We start from the raw sequence: 20,462 nt of genomic DNA on the forward strand, positions 1-20,462 counted from the left end.
TGATACTATAAAGAAGAACCAAACAGAAATACTGGAAATGAAGAACACAATAGAGGAGATTAAGAAAAATCTAGATGCACTGAACAGTAGGGCCGATAATATGGAGGAAAGAATTAGCAATTTGGAAGATAGGAATATAGAAATGCTGCAGGCAGAGGAGGAGAGAGAAGTAAGACTAAAAAGAAATGAAGAAACCCTCCGAGAATTATCAGACACAATTAGGAGATGCAACGTAAAGATTATAGGTATACCAGAGGGAGAAGAGAAGGAGAAAGGGGCAGAAAGCCTATTCAAAGAAATAATGGCTGAGAACTTCCCAAATCTGGTGAGAGAGATGGATCTTCAGGTGACAGAAGCCAATAGATCTCCAAACTTTATCAATGCAAGAAGACCAACTCCACGGCATATAGTAGTGAAGCTAGCAAAAGTCAACGACAAGGAGAAAATACTAAGGACAGCCAGGCAAAAGAAACTAACCTACAAAGGAACCCCCATCAGGCTATCAGCAGATTTCTCAGCAGAAACTTTACAGGCTAGAAGAGAGTGGAATGATATATTCAAAAATCTGAAGGACAAAAACCTACAGCAGAGAATTCTCTACCCAGCGAAAATATCCTTCAAATACGATGGAGAAATAAAAACTTTCCCAGATAAACAAAAATTAAGGGAGTTCATTGCCACAAAAGCTCCTCTTCAGGAAATCCTCAGGAAAACCCTCATTCCTGAAAAATAAAAAAAAGGTAATGGGCTACAAAACCAAGAGCAGAGGAGATAAGTAGAAGGACAACAACAGAGAGTAGCAGCTCTTCATCAGAACAGATTAAACCATGGGACGAGAAACAAAGGAAATTGAAGAAAACCAGAAAACAAGACATAAAATGGTAGCTACAACCTCACATCTCAATAATCACTCTAAATGTAAATGGATTGAACTCCCCAATCAAAAGACACAGAGTGGCAGGATGGATCAAAGCACAAGACCCAACAATATGCTGCCTCCAGGAAACACACCTCAGCCCCAAAGACAAACACAGACTCAGAGTGAAGGGATGGAGAACAATACTCCAAGCTAATAATGAACAAAAGAAAGCAGGTGTCGCTATACTAATATCAGACAAGGTAGACTTCAAAGCAAAACAGATAAAGAAAGACAAAGAGGGACAATACATAATGATAAAAGGGACTCTCCACCAAGAAGACATAACACTTATAAATATATATGCACCCAACACAGGAGCACCAAAATTTGTAAAGCAACTCTTAACAGAACTAAAAGAAGACATCAACAACAATACAATAATAGTAGGGGACCTCAACACACCATTAACACCAAAGGACAGAACATCCAGACAGAAAATCAACAAGGAAATAATAGAATTAAATGAAAAATTAGACCAGATGGACTTAATAGATATATATAGAACACTTCATCCAAAAACAGCAGGTTACACATTCTTCTCAAGTGCACATGGAACATTCTCAAGGATTGACCATATTTTGGGAAACAAAGCAAACATCAATAAATACAAGAGAGCTGAAATAATATCAAGCATCTTTTCTGATCATAATGCTATGAAACTATAAATCCACTACAAGAAAGAAGCAGAGAAAGGTGCAAAAATGTGGAGACTAAACAACATGCTTCTGAACAAACAATGGATTATTGAAGAAATTAAAGAAGAAATCAAATATTATCTGGAGACAAATGAAAATGAGAACACTACATACCAAATCATTTGGGATGCAGCAAAAGCAGTCCTAAGAGGGAAATTCATCGCAATACAGGCTCACCTCACAAAACAAGAAAAAGCTCACATAAGCAACCTCAAACGACACCTAACAGAACTAGAAAAAGAAGAACAAACAAAGCCCAGAGTCAGTAGAAGGAGGGAAATAATAAAAATAAGAGCAGAAATAAACGATATTGAAACAAAAAAGACAGTAGAAAGGATCAATGAAACAAAGAGTTGGTTCTTCGAAAAAATTAACAAAATCGACAAACCTTTAGCTACACTCACCAAGAAAAGAAGAGAGAAATCTCAAATAAATAAAATTAGGAATGAGAGAGAAGAAATCACAACAGATATCAATGAAATACAAGGGATCATAAGAGAATACTATGAAAAACTATATGCCAACAAATTGAACAACCTGGAAGAAATGGACAACTTCCTAGACTCCTACAACCTCCCCAAACTGAATCAGGAAGAAATGGAGAATCTGAATAGGCCAATCACAAGTAAGGAAATAGAAACAGTAATCAAAAACCTCCTCAAAAATAAGAGTCCAGGACCAGACGGCTTCTCTGGAGAATTCTACCAAACATTCAAAGAAGACTTAATACCTATTCTTCTCAAACTATTCCAGAAAATTGAGGAAGATGGAGTACTCCCTAACACATTCTATGAAGCCAACATCACTCTGATCCCCAAACCTGACAAGGACAACACAAAGAAGGAGAACTACAGGCCGATATCACTGATGAACATAGATGCAAAAATCCTCAACAAAATTCTGGGAAACCGAATACAGCAATACATCAAAAAGATTACACACCATGATCAAGTGGGAACTATACCAGGGACACAGGGATGGTTCAACATCCGCAAGTCAATCAACGTGATACACTACATCAACAAAATGAAAAACAAAAACCACATGATCATCTCAATAGATGCAGAGAAAGCATTCGATAAGATCCAACACCCATTTATGATAAAAACCCTCAATAAAATGGGTATAGAAGGAAAGTGCCTCAACATAATAAAGGCCATATATGACAGACCCACAGCCAACATCATACTCAATGGACAAAAACTGAAAGCCATCCCTCTGAGGACAGGAACAAGACAAGGGTGCCCACTTTTACCACTCCTATTCAACATAGTACTGGAGGTGTTGGCCAGAGCAATTCGGCAGGAAAAAGAAATAAAAGGAATCCAAATAGGTAATGAAGAAGTAAAACTCTCACTGTTTGCAGACGACATGATCTTATATATAGAAAACCCCAAAGAATCCATAGAAAAACTATTAGAAATAATCAACAACTACAGCAAAGTAGCAGGGTATAAAATCAACATACATAAATCAGTAGCATTTCTATACACTAACAATGAACTAACAGAAAAAGAACTCAAGAACTCAATCCCATTCACAATCGCAACGAAAAGAATAAAATACCTTGGGATAAACTTAACCAAGGAAGTGAAGGATCTATACAATGAAAACTACAAGACTTTCTTGAAAGAAATTGACGACGACATAAAGAGATGGAAAGACATTCCATGCACATGGATTGGAAGAATAAACATAGTTAAAATGTCCATACTACCTAAAGCAATCTACAGATTCAATGCTATCCCAATCAGAATCCCAAGAACATTCTTCACAGAAATTGAACAAACAATCCTAAAATTCATATGGGGCAACAAAAGACCCCGAATTGCTAAAGCAATCCTGAGCAAGAAAAACAAAGCCGGCGGAATCACAATCCCCGATTTCAAAACATACTACAAAGCTACAGTGATCAAAACAGCATGGTACTGGTACAAAAACAGGTCCACAGATCAATGGAACAGAAGTGAAAGCCCAGAGATAAAACCACACATCTATGGACAGCTAATCTTCGACAAAGGAGCAGAGGGCCTACAATGGAGAAAAGAAAGTCTCTTCAACAAACGGTGCTGGGAAAACTGGACAGCCACATGCAAAAGATTGAAAATTGACCATTCTTTTTCACCACACACCAAAATAAACTCAAAATGGATCAAAGACCTAAAGATCAGGCCTGAAACAATAAGTCTTCTAGAAAAGAATATAGGCAGTACACTCTTTGACATCAGTTTCAAAAGAATCTTTTCGGACACTATAACTCCTCAGTTGAGGGAAACAATAGAAAGAATAAACAAATGGGACTTCATCAGACTAAAGAGCTTCTTTAAGGCAAGGGAAAACAGGATTGAAACAAAAAAACAGCTCACTAATTGAGAAAAAATATTTACAAGCCACTTATCCGACAAAGGGTTTATCTCCATAATATACAAAGAACTCACACGGCTTAACAACAAAAAAACAAACAACCTGATCAAAAAATGGGCAGAGAACATGAACAGACATTTCTCAAAAGAAGATATGAATATGGCCAATAGACACATGAAAAGATGTTCATCATCACTAATCATCAGGGAAATGCAAATCAAAACTACACTAAGATATCACCTTACATCCGTTAGATTGGCAAAAACATCCAAAACCAAGAGCGACAAATGTTGGAGAGGTTGTGGAGAAAAAGGAACCCTCATACACTGTTGGTGGGAATGCAAACTGGTACAGCCACTACGGAAAACAGTATGGAGATGTCTCAAAAAGTTAAAAATAGAAATACCCTATGACCCAGCCGTCCCATTAGTGGGTATCTATCCTAAGAACCTGAAATCAGAAATCCCAAGAGTCTCTTGCACCCCTATGTTCATCGCAGCATTATTTACAATAGCCAAGACGTGGAACCAACCTACATGCCCAGAAACTGATGATTGGATAAAGATATGGTATATATACACAATGGAATACTACTCAGCCATAAAAAAGACAAAATTGGCCCATTCACAGCAACGTGGATGGACCTCGAGGGTATTATGTTAAGCGAAATAAGCCAGTCAGAGAAAGACGAACTCTATATGACTCCACTCATAGGTGGAAGTTAACATATTGACAAGGAGATCTGATCAGTGGTTACCAGGGAAAAGGGGAGGTAGGGGGAGGGCACAAAGGGGAAAGAGGTATACCCACAACATGAATAACAATAATGTACAACTGAAATCTCACAAGGTTGTAATCTATCATAACATTAATAAAAAAAAATAAAAATAAATAAAAAAAAAACAAAGGCTCACAAGTTAGAAACTATGTGCTAATTTATAAGTTCGAAAACAATGATGTAGACTTTAAGGATAAGTAATTGCTGCCACCAATAAGTTTGTCAGATCGTGAGTGATCACTGAAAAGGGTTCTCCAAACTCCCTTAATTACATATTCTGACACACAAACAAAGAAAAATTTAGTATGATTCTCCAATATATGTATATTTATTATATTATACTATTTTACTGATATGTTCTACACAGTATAAAACATGCATAAAATAGGAATCAAGAAAGAAAAAAGATTAGAAGCATTTAAAAATAGTTTCTATCTTATTAGTTGTACAGATCTTTCATTCTCATAATAACTTACCAACACTTCAGTGAAGCAATGACAATAATAACAAATGAAATTATATTCTTTTTTAAATATTGATTTAAATATTTTGTAATTCCGTGATTGAAATAACAAATGAAATTATATTTTTTTAAATATTGATTTAAATATTTTGTAATTCTGTGATTGAAATGTCAAGTCCTAAGTTCTACTTATTTCAGTATTTAATTGCAATGACTGTATAGTTGAGAAAGAGATAATTGCAAAAATGCAAGGACTGAAATTTTAAAAATATATCATTCATTCTACTTCCTAAATCACTATTTTCATTTTTTAATAACTTTCATCAATTAGCAAAAGTTTTTGTTGAACTTTGGCTAACAAATTTCCATTTTCTCTCATGTCAATCAATTGTTGTTGCAAACTAGTAAAAAGATACTGCATTTTAACATTTTTAACAATTGGTTTCAAAATCAACTGACTCATTTGGAAGATTTTTCAACAGTATAGAAACTATTGTTACAAGTTTTTAAAAGTGTGCAGATAGTAAAGTTTTCATAAGATACACATACCTTTGACAACAAAAATTGCATGATAAAAGTAACATTTCCAAGCAGTGATTTAAAAAAAACTCTCTCTGTATTTTAATCTGTCTTTAAACAGGCAGTTACTTCCTTACTCATTGTAAAAACACAGCTTTCACTTTGAAGAGATGGAGTAAGGTGTCCCATTGTTAGTTGGTTGGTTGGTTGGTTGGTTGATATGTAGCATATTACATAGCCACTGGTCATACAAAAAGGGTCAGCAAATTCGACATGTCTTTTCATGTAAATAAATGTTTCACCCATCTTTAAATTCAACAACTCTTTGACAATCTTCACTGTGAAATAATCAAAGAAGCTCTTGTGATTCAAATGATTTTCATGATCATGTCTCATCTCATTAGAGAGTACTATGGAGGTTCTCTAATTTACCAGTCAGATTTTCATAAAAACTAACAACATTGATACCATCCAGAAGCACTCTTCATACATCTGACATCAACTATGTTGCTATAGATTGCTCAAAGATGATGCAACGGAAAAGTTCAGAGAATTTTACAGGGAACATCCATATACCCACCAACTGGACTCAGCAATTACCATTTTTACTATTACGATACTATACTACTCTATTCATCAATCCATCTCTCTACCCATTCATCAATCCATATTAAGATTTTTTAATGCATTTCAAAGCAGGTCAAAAACATCAACACATTTTCCCCTAACAGTTCAGGGAATAAATCATTAACTTGAGTTTAATATGTATGATTATTTTTTAGGTAAATTTTACGTACGATGAAATGCACAAAACTTAAGTGTACCATTTGATGAGTTCCAACAAATGCATACACATAATGCAATCTAAACCCCTATCAAGTCATAATATCACCATTACTCTCAGGAAATTCCCTCATAAACACTGTTTTTTATTCAAGAAGTCATTTATTTTTGAGACTGTGTCTTCCGTGATATATCTTTACTTTCATAGCATATGAGAAAATTTAGTTCTTCATGTATTTCATTACTGAAACAGAATCAACTGATCTGATAATCTGGGCCATGTCAGAAACCTCTGTACTTTAATTATACAGCATCCTTCCACATTGAATAATTTGCTTTAATTCTTGATGCTTCAAATTATCTGCAATGATTTCTATACATGTTCTGAAAGGATCTATTCACAAATGAATCCATTTAAGTTGTTGCCATGTTGTTTCCTATGTTTCATTTCATCCATTTTACTGTAACAGAAAAAATGAGTATGTCTCTCATGTTATTTACTAATAATGTACTACATTTGGTCTTTTGCTATTAACCCAAAAGAGGCTTTTAGTATCTATCATTAATTTTAGTGAAATTTTTCTAGATATTGAACTACGTATCACATGATTTTAAACATCACCGAAAAACTTGGAGAAGTTTGTCTTCCTGTCCTGTGTATGAATATAACTCCATATATCAAACTGTCTTCTTTATAACTTCATAATTTTTGGCCGCCTTCTCAGATGGAACTAGATTGTCATTGATTTTTACATTATTAGTCATAGGAGAATCATCAGCTCTGACTTTTATGTGCACGTGGTTCACTTCTACTCACCATATTAGCATTATCTTCAACACACAGTTTCTTTTCAGGAAACTTTTTATGCCATTTGTCTGTTTTGAGAGATTTGGTTTAGTTGACTCCATAAACCCACCTAACGAGATACCTGTAGAACCACAACTCATCCCAAGGTGCTGAAAATAAAGGTACAAGCAGGGTGCCTCTGTCAATCTTCTGAACCCTTTTCTCAGTACTATACCTGCCATGTGACAGTCTAACATACAGACCAAGTGACGATGCCAATGTCAATCCATATGTTAAATATTAATTAAGGTTTATTTCATTTTTTAGATTGAAATACCAATAAAAGTTCTCATATTTTCTTCCCACAACCTAATGGACCATCTTATATACTCTGCTTTGGAGACTGCTTGTTTTAAAGAGCCCCAAACACTTTTCATGTACTTATTATCATTATCAAAGACAACACGGATCAAATTAATCATCAGAAATCAGTGCAAAGGAAACTTCTGTCAGTAAAAGTTAGAAGTGGATTTTGAAAATGAGACAGGATTACTCTTCAGAGTGCTAACTGATGGAGGAACAGAGGACTGCCTTTCTATACATACTATGTACATGCCAGGTTTTAGATATGTTCTAAGATTTAATGAGCTTAACCCATTAAACACTTTGTGATTTTTAGTGGAAAGGTGAAACAAGCCATCATTTTAATTAAGATGATATATATGAAAATATTCAGTAAAGTATTAAATCCCCTGAAAATGTAAGGTATTATCTTATTATTCCATCTTCAAAGAAAACGTAAAAAAAATCTGAAAAGTTAAACAAGTGCAACTAGCACTTTTCCTACTTCATTATTTTTACATACTGATTCAGTATAGACTTGGGGAAAGTAGAACATTAAGTGAATAACACTGTAAGATTTCTGGGTTTGTTTGGTGGAGTTTTTGTATGTGTTTTGTTTGTTTTTTCACTTTGCATTAGAATTTGGATAACATTTACTTTAAACTATAATAACTAATTTCTAATTCTTTAGCAATCTCAGATCCCCTTCATACATTTTTTCCTATCTTCCCAGCCTCAAAAAAATTTTGTTATATGCAATTTTTATGGGCTGACTGGAGTTAAATTTCATTATTTTTTCAGGTTTACTTAGTGGGTTAAAACATTTCAACATTAATAATTTTTAGCTTCAGATAGTTTAGCTCTGAATTCCAATAGCCAAACCACAAAATTTCAAGTTGTGTTCAGTTCCCAGGTTCAGCTCCAATGGTGGTTAGAAAGACAGAACATGCCAAACCAGAACAGTCTAAGTTATTCGCTTCTTGGAAACTCAAGAGTGAATACAGCATTTACACACAGAAGACACCAGTAGAATACAACCAGCTTCATATAGGTGGAGCCTGAGTTCCACCTCTGCCTGAGACATGTAAAAGAACTGAAAGAAAATAACCAGTAGTGAAGATCACTTGAATAACAACAAGGAAGCAAATATTAATAATTGGCTTGAAGAGGAAAGGGAATTATGCCCAAGAAATGAAAGTCTAACCGTACTAAAGTAAAAACGAAGCCTAGTCATTTTAATCTTAAATGAGATTAAATGGTTGAGATGAACATGAAACCTGGAGCAGCTAGGACCTAAAATCTTACCAAGTTAACTCTCCCCACATTCAAGATGGGGGTGACAGGATGGGGCAATCTGCCAAGCCAATGTTCTGCACAAGGAAAATGAAGGACTGCCTGGCTCTCATCTGAGAAAAGAGAACGTGAAGACTTCAGATCATCTTTTAACAACCTCCCTCACAACCTTGCATCTACTTATTTAAATTTGATCTAATCTGTAAAATACGATTAGGTCTTCAGACTACAGAATCCATCTTAAAAATAACTGACGCTTTAAATCCTAAAGCCAAAACCAAAAGAAAAGCAAACAATCTCAGAAAGGCCAGGTAGCACTGTGCCTTGTAAAAGAAACCTTGATCTTAAATTATTTTACATCAACATGTGGAAGATTTTGTATCTTGGATTCTCTCCACTCTTATTTCATACTAACTACTGCTGCTTTTGAAGTAAACAGAAAGGGAGGCAGAAAGAGAAGGGAGGTAAACAGAGCAGAAAAAAGCAGGAGGACATGAGAATGACAAGTACCCCAAGTTGTACCATTAAAAAAAAATCAAACAGTATCAAGAGAAATAATCACTCATTTAGAAAATCACGTAATACGTGCTATAAGAAAGACTCTACAAAACCTTTATGTAGAAAGAAGTTTATTTCTAAATCAGGGAGTGAGCGAAGCATTGGGAACAATGATCCAATCAATCACATAGGCTAAACTCCTGTGTTACGACAGAGGCCTGATTATCTTGCCTTTCAAACCAGTGGGCAGGATAAACAAGTCAGGTCAGCAGACTGTGTTCTCGGAAGGCCAATTAGACATCTCTCCCAAGTTTTCCTACTGCTCTACTGCTGTTGTTGCACACAGAGCAGACCTGAACCTGACTGCACCTGGAAGGAGAGGAGCCCCACCCTGGCCGACCGGCAGATCCACAAGCAAGAAAAACAAATGTGTGCTGCTGTTGTAAGCAGTATAAGCAACCAAAATTGACTAATAAAGCACTCATGTCTTACACGTCACTGTTTATGCATTTCTTTTACATGCCTGGCCCTTGCAGGCATTTGAGTTTCCAACCCCTGCCTTATTATTTCCTGTGATCTTGTAGGTCACAGCTAACCCTGCCATGAGAAAGAAAAACAACTGAAATATTTAACTGTTCTGCCAAACTAGGACTCTGGTAGCCTGCCTTTACCTTTTGGGGACAGTAGGATAGTCACTCCCAAAGCAAAACTGCCCCACTCAAGAAGGACACCTAGTCTCCTTAAATCATGAACAAATCATAGAAATGAGTCAGGAAATACAAATAATTTAGAAATGTGCCACATTGTTTCTTATCATTTAGAGCAGAATCTAGGTATAACCATCACTGTTAAACGTCACAAAGATTTGGCAGTGCTTCAGAAGACAGGGTTACTCTTCCAGAGGTTCTCTTGAACTGAGATATGCAGATGTTACATCTCTTTTTGTTGACATGAGTTTGGACCAGTTCTCTAGTCCCATAATCTCTAGATTACAACATGAAAATATCTTTTTTGATGATCCCTTTAAATACAATCTTAATTTTACCCAGTCACATTAGCAGCTTTATCATGCATTCTCAGCAGGAGCGATACTGACCCCAAGGCTGAAGCTGGGCTTTGATGGGGGAGGGGAGGAATTTCACTCTTTTTATGTATAAAGCACAGATATACCTACAGTACATAAACAGATATACAGAATATCTGTGGTATTAAAACCTCATGGGGGGGCTGACTAGGAAAAAATTGTCTAAAAAGGCTCCTGAGGGGGCAATAATGAAAAAAGGATTGAGAAACTCTGATCTGATCTATATTATCTCATATGAGAAGGCTACCATTACGTGGTTTGCTCTCCATGTAATGTAAACTTTTAAAGTTTAAACTTCAAACATATCTTTACTACCAATATTCAGTTCTAACAGACGCAGGATTCTCTGCTTCTGTATTCCGTAAGGAATTTGATGTTCTCAAGGAATGGGACAAAGCCCTGCAGGTCCCTCCCATTGGTGATTCAGCAGACTTGGTTTCTCTTTGATTTCTCCTCTGTTGCTTCTGCTTTCGGCATGAGTAGCACTTCTCTAGTTCCACTTTTAATCTTGGTGCTGTAACCACTCAGTTACACAGATTCAGTGAAGTTCACATAAATCAAAACGCATGACAAATGGATTAGGGGATTTTGAAGTTAGAGTCAGGAAGAAGCAGCTATAAAAATGACAGCAGAAATGTTTCCAGATTTCTCCTTACTCCCTCAGTCATCTCCAGACCTAGTCTAAGTTTACTCAACCAGTTGCCTTACTGCTCACCTCCACCAGACCTAACTTGTACCTCACATTCAGGACTCTAGGTTTGAACTTCAAGCCAGAAACAAAGATCGTGCAAGGCAATTAGACAACTCCGTTGATATCTGTACTAGTTCTCTTTTGCTATGTAACAAATTACCACAAATTTAGCAGCCTAACACAACACCCGTTTATTATCTCACAGTTCTGTAGGTCGGCAGTCCTGCTGGGCTTGACTGGGTTCTCTGCGCAAGGTCTCACAAGGCCAAAATCAAGTGTCGGCTAAGCTGGGCTCCTATCTGGAGGCTGGGGGTTAATATCAATTTCCAGGCTCATTCATGTTGTTGGCAAAATCCACTTCTCTGCAGTTGTGGCTCTGAGCTCCCTGTTTCCTTTCTGTCTGTCATCTGAGGGCTACTCACTGTTCCTAGGGGCCACCTACATTCTTTCTCACACAGCCCCTTCCATCTTCCAAGCAGTAATGGCATCTCAAGTCCTCCTCATGTTTTGAATCTTTCTGGCTTCCCCTTCTTCTTTAGCCAGAGAAAGCATACTGCTTTTAAGGGCTCACATGATTATTTTTAATATATATATATTTTTTTTAGGAAGATTAGCCCTGAGCTAACATCTGCCACCCACCCTCCTCTTTTTTGCTGAGGAAGACTGGCCCTGAGCTAACATCCATGCCCCATCTTCCTCTAGTTTATATGTGGGATGCCTGCCACAGCATGGCTTGATGAGGGGTGTGTTGGTCCTCACCCGGGATCCAAACCGGCGAACCCCAGGCCACTGAAGTGGAACATGGGAACTTAACTGCTGCGCCACTGGACTGGCCTCTATATGATCCCATTTATATGAAATGTTTATAAAAATGCAAATTTATAGAGACAGAAAGTAAATCAGTGGGTACCTAGGGCTGAGCATGGGAGCAGGGATTAACTATAAATGGGTATGAGGGAACTTTTTAGGATGACGGAAATGTTCTAACACTGAATTTTGGTGATGATTTACTATAAATTTACTAATATAATTGAATTATACATTTACAATGGTTGAATTTTATAGTATTTAAATTGTACCTTAATAAAATTATTTTTTTAAATAGCAAAATGATTTATGAAAAGAATGCAAGCTCATTAGTAATCAGAAAAATGAAAATTAAGATCATAAAAATGGGGAAAAATTAAGAAGTCTGATAATAGCAAGGCAAGAACATAAGAAACAAGAGGAATTCATGCCCAGCCCACAGGAATGTAAACAGGCACAACCCCTCAGGAAACCATTCGTCCTGATTCTGCAAAGTTACGTATGTGCATACTCTATAACCAGCAAATCACTCCAAAGTAGACACCCTAGATAGGGGCCAGATACTAAATATTTTAGGCTTTGCAGACCCTGAGGTCTCTGTCACAACTAACTGAACTCTGCCTTATATTACGACAACAGCCACAGACAAAATCTAAGCAAATGAGGTTAGCTGTGTTACAACAAAACCTTATTTACAAAAACAGGCAGCAAGCTGCATTTCACTGGGCAGTTTGCCAATCCTTGCCCTAGAGAAATACCTGTACACGTGAGCCAGCAGACAGGGACAATCATTTCACAGGATTTGTTGATATTAGCAGCAAACTGGAAACAACCCAAATGTTCACTCACAGGAGAAGGGATGAATAAATTGCAGCATATTTTCAAAATAGAATATGATACAGCAGTGAAAGTGAATTATATTCTTGTTATGCACAACAACATAGATAAATCTTAGAAAACAGTATTAAGTAAAAAAACAATTCATAGAAGAGATAAGATATGATTTAATCACAGATACATGATTTAATAGAACTCAAAAGTAAGCAAAACTAAATAAAATGTTGTATTTTCTATGTATATAGGCAATAAAGGAAAACTATAGGTGCAAATTACTATCAGGAAAAAAAGTAGAGGAATAGCAGAAATTCAGGATGGAGGTTACCTCCCAACAGAAGGCCAAAGATAGGATCAGGGAGGAGCCCACAGTTAGTTTCAATGGTTTTGTTATTGTTCTGGTTCTTATATTGGGTCATAGGCTTATAAGAGCTCATAACTTATACATGCAAAATGTACTTAATCTTGTATACTTAAAATATATATCAAAAGTTCGGTGTTTAATAAAAGGTAATCAGAAATACTCCCTGTACTCAGCCAAGAAATCCCAAAAAGACTGAAGAGGCTACCTGTAGCTGAAATTGAAAGCTGAGAACTTGCCACTAATAAGCAGTCAGGGTATTTATATTCCAAGTTAGCCAAGTAAATCATGACAGAACACCTAAATGGCTTGTAACTACTGCTTGGATTCAGAAAGAATTGATAAAAGCTAAATGAAAAGTATTGAAAATTATTCTAAAACTTAAAAAACAAAAAGTACTTGTTGGTTAATCTTCCTTAAGTTCAATTTTTTGCTATTTAAATAGGTTAAGTTTATAACTCTGGATCTCTATTGTTATAAATCTATTTGAGCAAAGTTGAACCAAATAGAGCACAAGAAGATAATGCAAAATAGGATTCTGGCACCATCTGGTGGCAGTACACTGCAACAGCAGGTTCTAATTTTTTTTTTTTTTAAGATTAACTCATTCATTCACTTATCAACTACCTAATAGGCATCTCCTAGACACAGCACACACACATATTTTTAAATCTTTCTTGGAATGCAAGAAGTAAGGTATAGTATCTAAAACAGGTTCCTTATCTTCAAGGAAAAAAATCTACAGTTAAATTTATAACCATCAATGTAAGAATCTACTCTTATTCAGAAGTTTGCTTAAAGTATCTACGCCCCTAGAACTCTCAGGCAAGAAGTCCCTCAGGAGAGTGCTCGCAAACACAGTCTACTGAGTCACCACATCAGGACCAGAAGCACACCAACGGAGGTTTCAAGGAAAAGACCTGTGGTGCTTTTAAAATGTCTACCCATTGACACTTCTCTCAAAGGGGAGAGTCTAATTTCCCTTTCCTTGAATGCGGGCTAGATTTAATGACTCGCCTCTAATGAAGGGAATGTGGTGGAAGTCACAGTGCGCCTTCCACAGCTAAATCATCAAAGGCATTGCCCCTTCCATCTTGCCTTCCTGTGGGTCCCTCCCCTGGGGGATGGCAGCCACGTTGTGCTTGAGGAGACTCCAGCAGGCTCTGGAGAGCCTGCCTGGGGAGGAGCTGTGACCTCCTGCCAATAACCAGCACCAGCTTGCCAGCCACGTGAGCGAGCAGCCTTGAAAATGGCCTCCAGTCCCACCAAATCTTCAGATCCTGTGTCCCTTGTCAATATTGCTGAGCCAAGCCACCGTCAAAGAAACAGAAATGAACCTTTACTGCTGTTTTAAGCCACTTAGTTTTGGAGAAATTTGTTATGCAACAACACAGAACTAATACAACAACCTATTTACTCCATAGAACCAAATTTTATCTTCAGCAGGAAGTAAAAATTGCTCACTTCAGTCTAATACTATAATTTGCCCACGTTAATAAAATTTCAAATTTTCCTTCCTAAGTAGTGATCCTTTTTGAATTCCCTCAGATTGTTTCATATCATTTCATAATATTCATCACTTTCTAATTTGAAGAAACAACAACCTAAGCAGACTTCAGTCAAAACCTCCAAACAACTGTGCTAGGTACTGAGTGGAGAACCATGCCCTTGAGGAACTTACCATTTAATGCAGATTAATATTCATGAAATAATTTATGCATTTTAACTAAAGTTTTTCCCCTTGCTCTGAAGGTTATAGGTCAATAGAAGAAGGTTTAGGAAGTTTCTCCTTTACCTCTGTGAGGGATCCACAAGCTACGCCACCATGCAGGGCCTCATCCAAAGCAGAAAGGGTTGTAGGCAAGAAGGCTGGCGAGAGAGCACCAGACCTTTGTGTCTTTATCCCATAAGCCTGAACGAGAAAAAGATTGAGTTCAATCTCTTTACCTATTCAAAAACATAAACCAACTCCAAACCTCAAATTTTGACAGCTAGAACCCCAATCCATCTTCCTTTCCTCTGTTCTTTATTTGTTCAACGAATATTTACCCTGTACCAGGGACTGTGCTACGTTTGGGGGATATGATATAACAGCCCCTGCCGTCACAGTACTTACAGTCAACCAGGAACTATGAAATTAGGACTGGAAACAGGGCAATTACAATACAATTAATAAGAGGTATTGCATACCTGATCAGTGTACCTGATCTGGATTTTGTGATCCAGGAAGGGTTCATGAAAGATCTGGATGCCTGAGCTAACATCTGAAATAGCTGTTAGACAGGCAAAGGAAATGTGCATGTTCCTGCCAAAGAGACAGAACGTACAAAGAAAGGTCAAGAAGCAAGAAAGAGAGGAAATAGAAACTAACAAAAACTACAAAAAATCATTTTGTCTTTTTTTTTTTTGGTGAGGAAGATTGGCCCTGAGCGAATATCTGTTGCCAATCTTCCTCTTATTGCTTGAGGAAGATTGTTGCTGAGGTAACATCTGTGCCAGTCTTCCCCTATTTTGTATGTAGGATACTACCACAGCTTGATGAGTGGTGTGTAAGTCTGCAGCTGGGATCCAAACCCGCAAACCCTGGGCCACTAAAGCAGAGTGCACAAACTTAACCACTTTGCCACCAGGCCAGCCCAAAAAGAGTTTTTTAGAATGGTTGAAAGACAGAGTATGGTCATGGTGTTGCAAGCGATGAGGGTGGAAAAATAAGGAACCAAGTTCTAAAGAGCCGTGTCGAATTTTGCAGTTTACACTGAGAGTAACAAGGAGTGACAAGGTCAAGTTATTTCAAACCCAGGCTGGTTTGCAAAGAATAGCTTGAACATAGGTGTGGTAGACTGGCCCCCCCACAAAGATATCCACATCACATCCTTGGAACCTGTGAATGTTAACGTCATTTGGAAAAAGAGTCTCTGCAGATGTGATTAATATGATTCAAGTCCCCTAGATGTATAAGAACACTTGCCTCTCTACAACCTCTAACATTAACAATCACTACTATTTTATTAAGTTGTCCAAATAAACTGAGGTCAAGCCACAGAAGTGTAATCATTCGTTCAACAAATATTAATTGAGTGTCTACTGCACGCTGTATACTATGAGCAGCTCTGAGCATACAGTGGTAAACCAAACATAGTTTCTACCCACTTGAAGTTTATAATTTAATAAATCAACGTCTCAAATCCAAGGGTCCTCTGCCTCCGTGAGGATGTGGGAGACCAGCAGAAATGTGCCCACTCTCGTCTAACCTCCCTACTGAATTCTTAGCTCAGTTAAACCATGGATTACCGCAGATTTTCCTTTAAGGCTATATTCAGGTACAATGAAATAGCTAGAAAAGCTACAGGAAAAGGTGTGTGCTTTGCATCTGATTTAGAAATACCTGACTATTGTCTACCATCTATCAGGCAACATAGGAGGGCATGGGGATACTTCACCAAACATGTAAAGGCAGCCCAATCTGTTAACATTAAGGTGCTTCCTTTACAACTATCATTAGGAGAATAGTAGACTTGGTGACTCAAAAAAATAATAAAATGAAGCAACAGAACAAGACTTCAGAAATAACAGTATGTACATAAATGAAACAAAGAGGAATATTGTGATATGACACTCCACCAGTTTTTCTTCCACTTGGGTGGCTGTGTCTTCTCAGACTCATCATTGTCCGATCTATTTTTAAATGTTAGCTTCACTCAGGAATTGCCTTGGGTACACGGACCTTCTTCCTGCACATACTTTCTAGGCAATGACTCATCCATTCTCATGGCTTTGATCATATTTACAGCAGAGACTCCCAAATGCATACTTCTAGAGCAGACCTCAGCTTCAAGCTGCAGTCCACGTATTTAACTGCCTACTTCACATCTCCACTCAGTGTTTCACGAGCACCTGAACTTCAACGAGAACTAACAGAATTCAGCCCCCTTCAAACCGGATCCTCTTCCAGTGTTCCTTATCTCAGGAAATGGTACCACCAAGTTTCTTAAAGCAAAAATCAGGGATTCATGTCTGACACTTCCCTCTACCTCATCACCACCCACAGCCAAACAATCACCAAACCCTACTCACTCTACCCCTAAATAGCTCTCATAAAGTTGACATTCTACCCTCCGCATTAATACCACACTGATAATCCAAGTCACAATCACTTCCTGTCTGGAATACAGTAATAGATACATAACTAGACTTCATCAATGTTTTCCTGCTCCTTTTCAATCACTTGACTATGTTTAAGACTGAATTTTTAAAAACGCATGTTAGATTATACCCTTTTATGACTTCTCATTGCTCTCAGAATAGTCCAAAATCCTTAACATAGTCTGTGACCTGACTCCTGCTTACTTCTCCGGCTTGGTCTCTTGCTGCTCTCTTCCTCACTCCTACGTTCCATTCACACCAGCCGGGCTGGATTACCATACCAGCACCATTCTCCTTCTCTTCACAGGGCCTTGGCATTCGCTCCTCCCACTGCCTGCGAGCTCTTCCCGCTCATCTCCCTCCCAACTCCTCTGCCCATATCTCCCCTATTCATCCTTCAGGTTTCAGCTTAAGTGTCACTTCCACAGGGGAGCCTTTCTGACCCCTAAACTAATACCGCTTGTTATTAAGTTTCAACGCTCCTTGTATTTTTCCTTCACAGGACTCATCACCACTACAATTAACTAAGTTATTTATATTATTCTTTGTTTAATGTCTGACTTCTCCTACTAGACAGTAAGCTACATAAGGGCAGGAACTTTATCAACCTTGTTCACTATAATATCCCCAGTACCTGACAAAGTACCTGAAATATGGCTGGCACTCAATAAATATTGGTTGAAGGAGTAAATGATTGAATAAATGAACAAATAAAAAAAAGTCTTTCTTGGAGGAATGAACTAAGGCTAAGCCAATGTTGAAGGCAAGACTCAAATCTAAAGAATGCTACAAGGGTGAATACACAACAAAGGAGAAAGACGTCTTCTTGAATTGGCATTTGGAGTAGGACTGAAAGTGGTGATGGAAGAGGAGACTGAAGTTGAATTTCCTGTCCATGCTTTCTAATTTAATTACCTAAATGGAAATATGCTGTAGATATTGACCAAGCAGAAGGACAGATGTCAAATGAAAATGTTTTCTTGGTACTTTACAACCTTCAAAACAGTAACAAGTTAATTTGGACCCAGACACAGAATCATCACACGGTATTTTAACTCTCTAACTTCTCCCATAAAACAAAGTGAGCTGTTCAAAGCTAAAGATCAATTCCAGAGATAAGACTTGTGCCCATCTCTAACTCCGATTCTAATTCTTCTGACTATTCTCCTTTAAGGTATTTTCCTTAGACCACAAGCTAAATCTGAACAAAAGAAAATACTTCATCTGTTCATTATTTCAGAAGCTTTTTTTGTTTTTCATTTGTTTTTTGGTGAGGAAGATTTACCCTGAGTTAATATCCACTGCCAACCTTCCTCTTGTTTTTTTTTTTTTTTTTCTTGAGGAAGATTAGCCCTGAGCTAACATCCGTGCCAATCTTCCTCCATTTTGTATGCGGGATGCCTCCACAGCGTGGCTAATGAGTGGAGCAGGTCCATGCCTGGGATCCAAATTAGTGAACCTGGGCCACCAAAGCAGAACACGTGGAACTTTAACAACTTGGCCACAGGGCCAGCCCCCTCAGAAGTTTAAAAGGACACTAACATTCCTTCCTTCCTCCTTCATAGAATTGCACCCTACTTTATTGCTCAGTGGATACCAAATTTCAATATGAGACAGTAAGGTAAGTAATTTACAATTCACATAAATAAATACATTTGCAAAGCACTGAACATACTTTTAGGCAACTCTTATTTTGGGAAAACAAGACCTTTTCTACCATGTACAAAACTTACATTTTTAAAAGCTAAAATATAAAAAGTAGAAACGTAAAATGTAGAAAATGTAAAATGTAGAAAGAATGAAAAAAATAGTATAACTTGATGAGGACTTGTTATAAAAGACTTTAACTCTTCTCAAGAGTGAGGATAAATTTTTAAGTGTTATTTATTCAATCAATAAGCTCATATAAGTCCAACATGCGTACTTTATGATATGGAGTAAGTGATGGTGGTAAAAGTTAGTATAACAGAGACAGGAACATTCTAAAATTAAGAATATACTATAATTTAACCATGAGGTCCACAAATCCTACCCAAACAACAAAAGAGAAAGATGACCTTTTGAAATATCACTATCAGCTACAGAGAAAACACTTCCTGTTGCCCCCTAATACCCATAATTAGGAACTGTCTACCACGAGCTTATAAACTACATGAAATTTTCACATATATTCTCATTAGAAAACTCATTCTATGGTGTGAGAGTCAGTATTTTTGAGGTGTTGTTCATCTCTATCTTTTCTTTTGCCTCATCCCCAAAAATATTTTAAATGAGATAAAGCATCATTTCAAAATACAAATCGTAGTAAAAAAAATATATATATACCGTTTGCATCCGTGGGGCACAGGCCCTGCTGACCATACACAGAAGTTCATGGACACCTCGATAACTAAGGCCAGTCATTTTCATAAGCTCCAGTGGAGAAAGACATAAAAAGTCCTAAAGAGACATAAACAGAATATTTTAAATATATATGTGCAATAAAGCTACTGGAATTAAAAGGAAAATTTCAATTGACACTGTTCATGTGTAGAAAAAAGTGAAATTTATTGTAGATCAAAGATTTACGTGTTCCTTATAGTATTTTCCCCCTAAATATACCTTAACTAAAAGATATGATGATAGTCTTAGACTATAATTATCCAATTTAGTTGGCATATACCATACACTGTAATTACCCAGTTTAGTTGGCATTTACCAGAGGACACACCATGTAACATCACATAGCAGCAGCATCCAATCTGGGTGTAGAGACTGCACTTGTGCCTCAAAGAGTTGGGGCACAAATAGATGTCCAGAAAGCATCAGGTTGAAATGAGTTTCTTCCTAAGCTATGAGATCATTTGGAGGAAGTATTTGATAATTGAGAGAGAATAAAACTGACTATGGAATGAAATGTTAAATTTCACACTTTTAGGAGCGTTTCAAAGTATGAACACGAGGATTACTAAATGTATAACAGAGGAACCAAAGATATCGTTATCACACACAAAACAATTTTTTTAAAATTGCAGCAGGCTCTGAAAGTCTGTCTTATTAGGGATTAAATCCTAAGATAAAACCTTAAATCTTATTTAACCTCCTAAGAGGGATTTGATTCA

General features: G+C 37.1%; 1 protein-coding gene across 9 annotated transcripts in view; it reads right to left on the reverse strand.

Annotated features, from left to right (window-relative positions):
- LOC124233772 (DNA repair protein RAD51 homolog 2) overlaps nucleotides 1-20,462 on the reverse strand; it is a 555,642-nt gene that overhangs the window by 529,734 nt on the left and 5,446 nt on the right. For 7 of the 9 annotated variants that reach the window (XR_006887137.1, XR_006887138.1, XM_046650966.1 and 4 more), the window contains exons 4-5: nucleotides 19,687-19,800; nucleotides 15,014-15,130 (exon numbers count right to left, since the gene is read on the reverse strand). Coding sequence is in view for 7 of the 9 variants with exons in the window: in XM_046650966.1 (XP_046506922.1) it covers nucleotides 15,014-15,130; nucleotides 19,687-19,800 (231 nt within the window). In the remaining 2 variants the exon portion in view is untranslated. Of the gene's footprint in view, nucleotides 1-15,013; nucleotides 15,131-15,408; nucleotides 15,524-19,686; nucleotides 19,801-20,462 lie in introns of all 9 variants that reach the window. The other 2 variants (XM_046650968.1, XM_046650970.1) reach the window with 2 other exon arrangements.

The sequence above is a fragment of the Equus quagga genome, unplaced genomic scaffold, assembly GCF_021613505.1.
Source record: "Equus quagga isolate Etosha38 unplaced genomic scaffold, UCLA_HA_Equagga_1.0 220_RagTag, whole genome shotgun sequence".
In the NCBI taxonomy this organism is placed as follows: domain Eukaryota; kingdom Metazoa; phylum Chordata; class Mammalia; order Perissodactyla; family Equidae; genus Equus; species Equus quagga.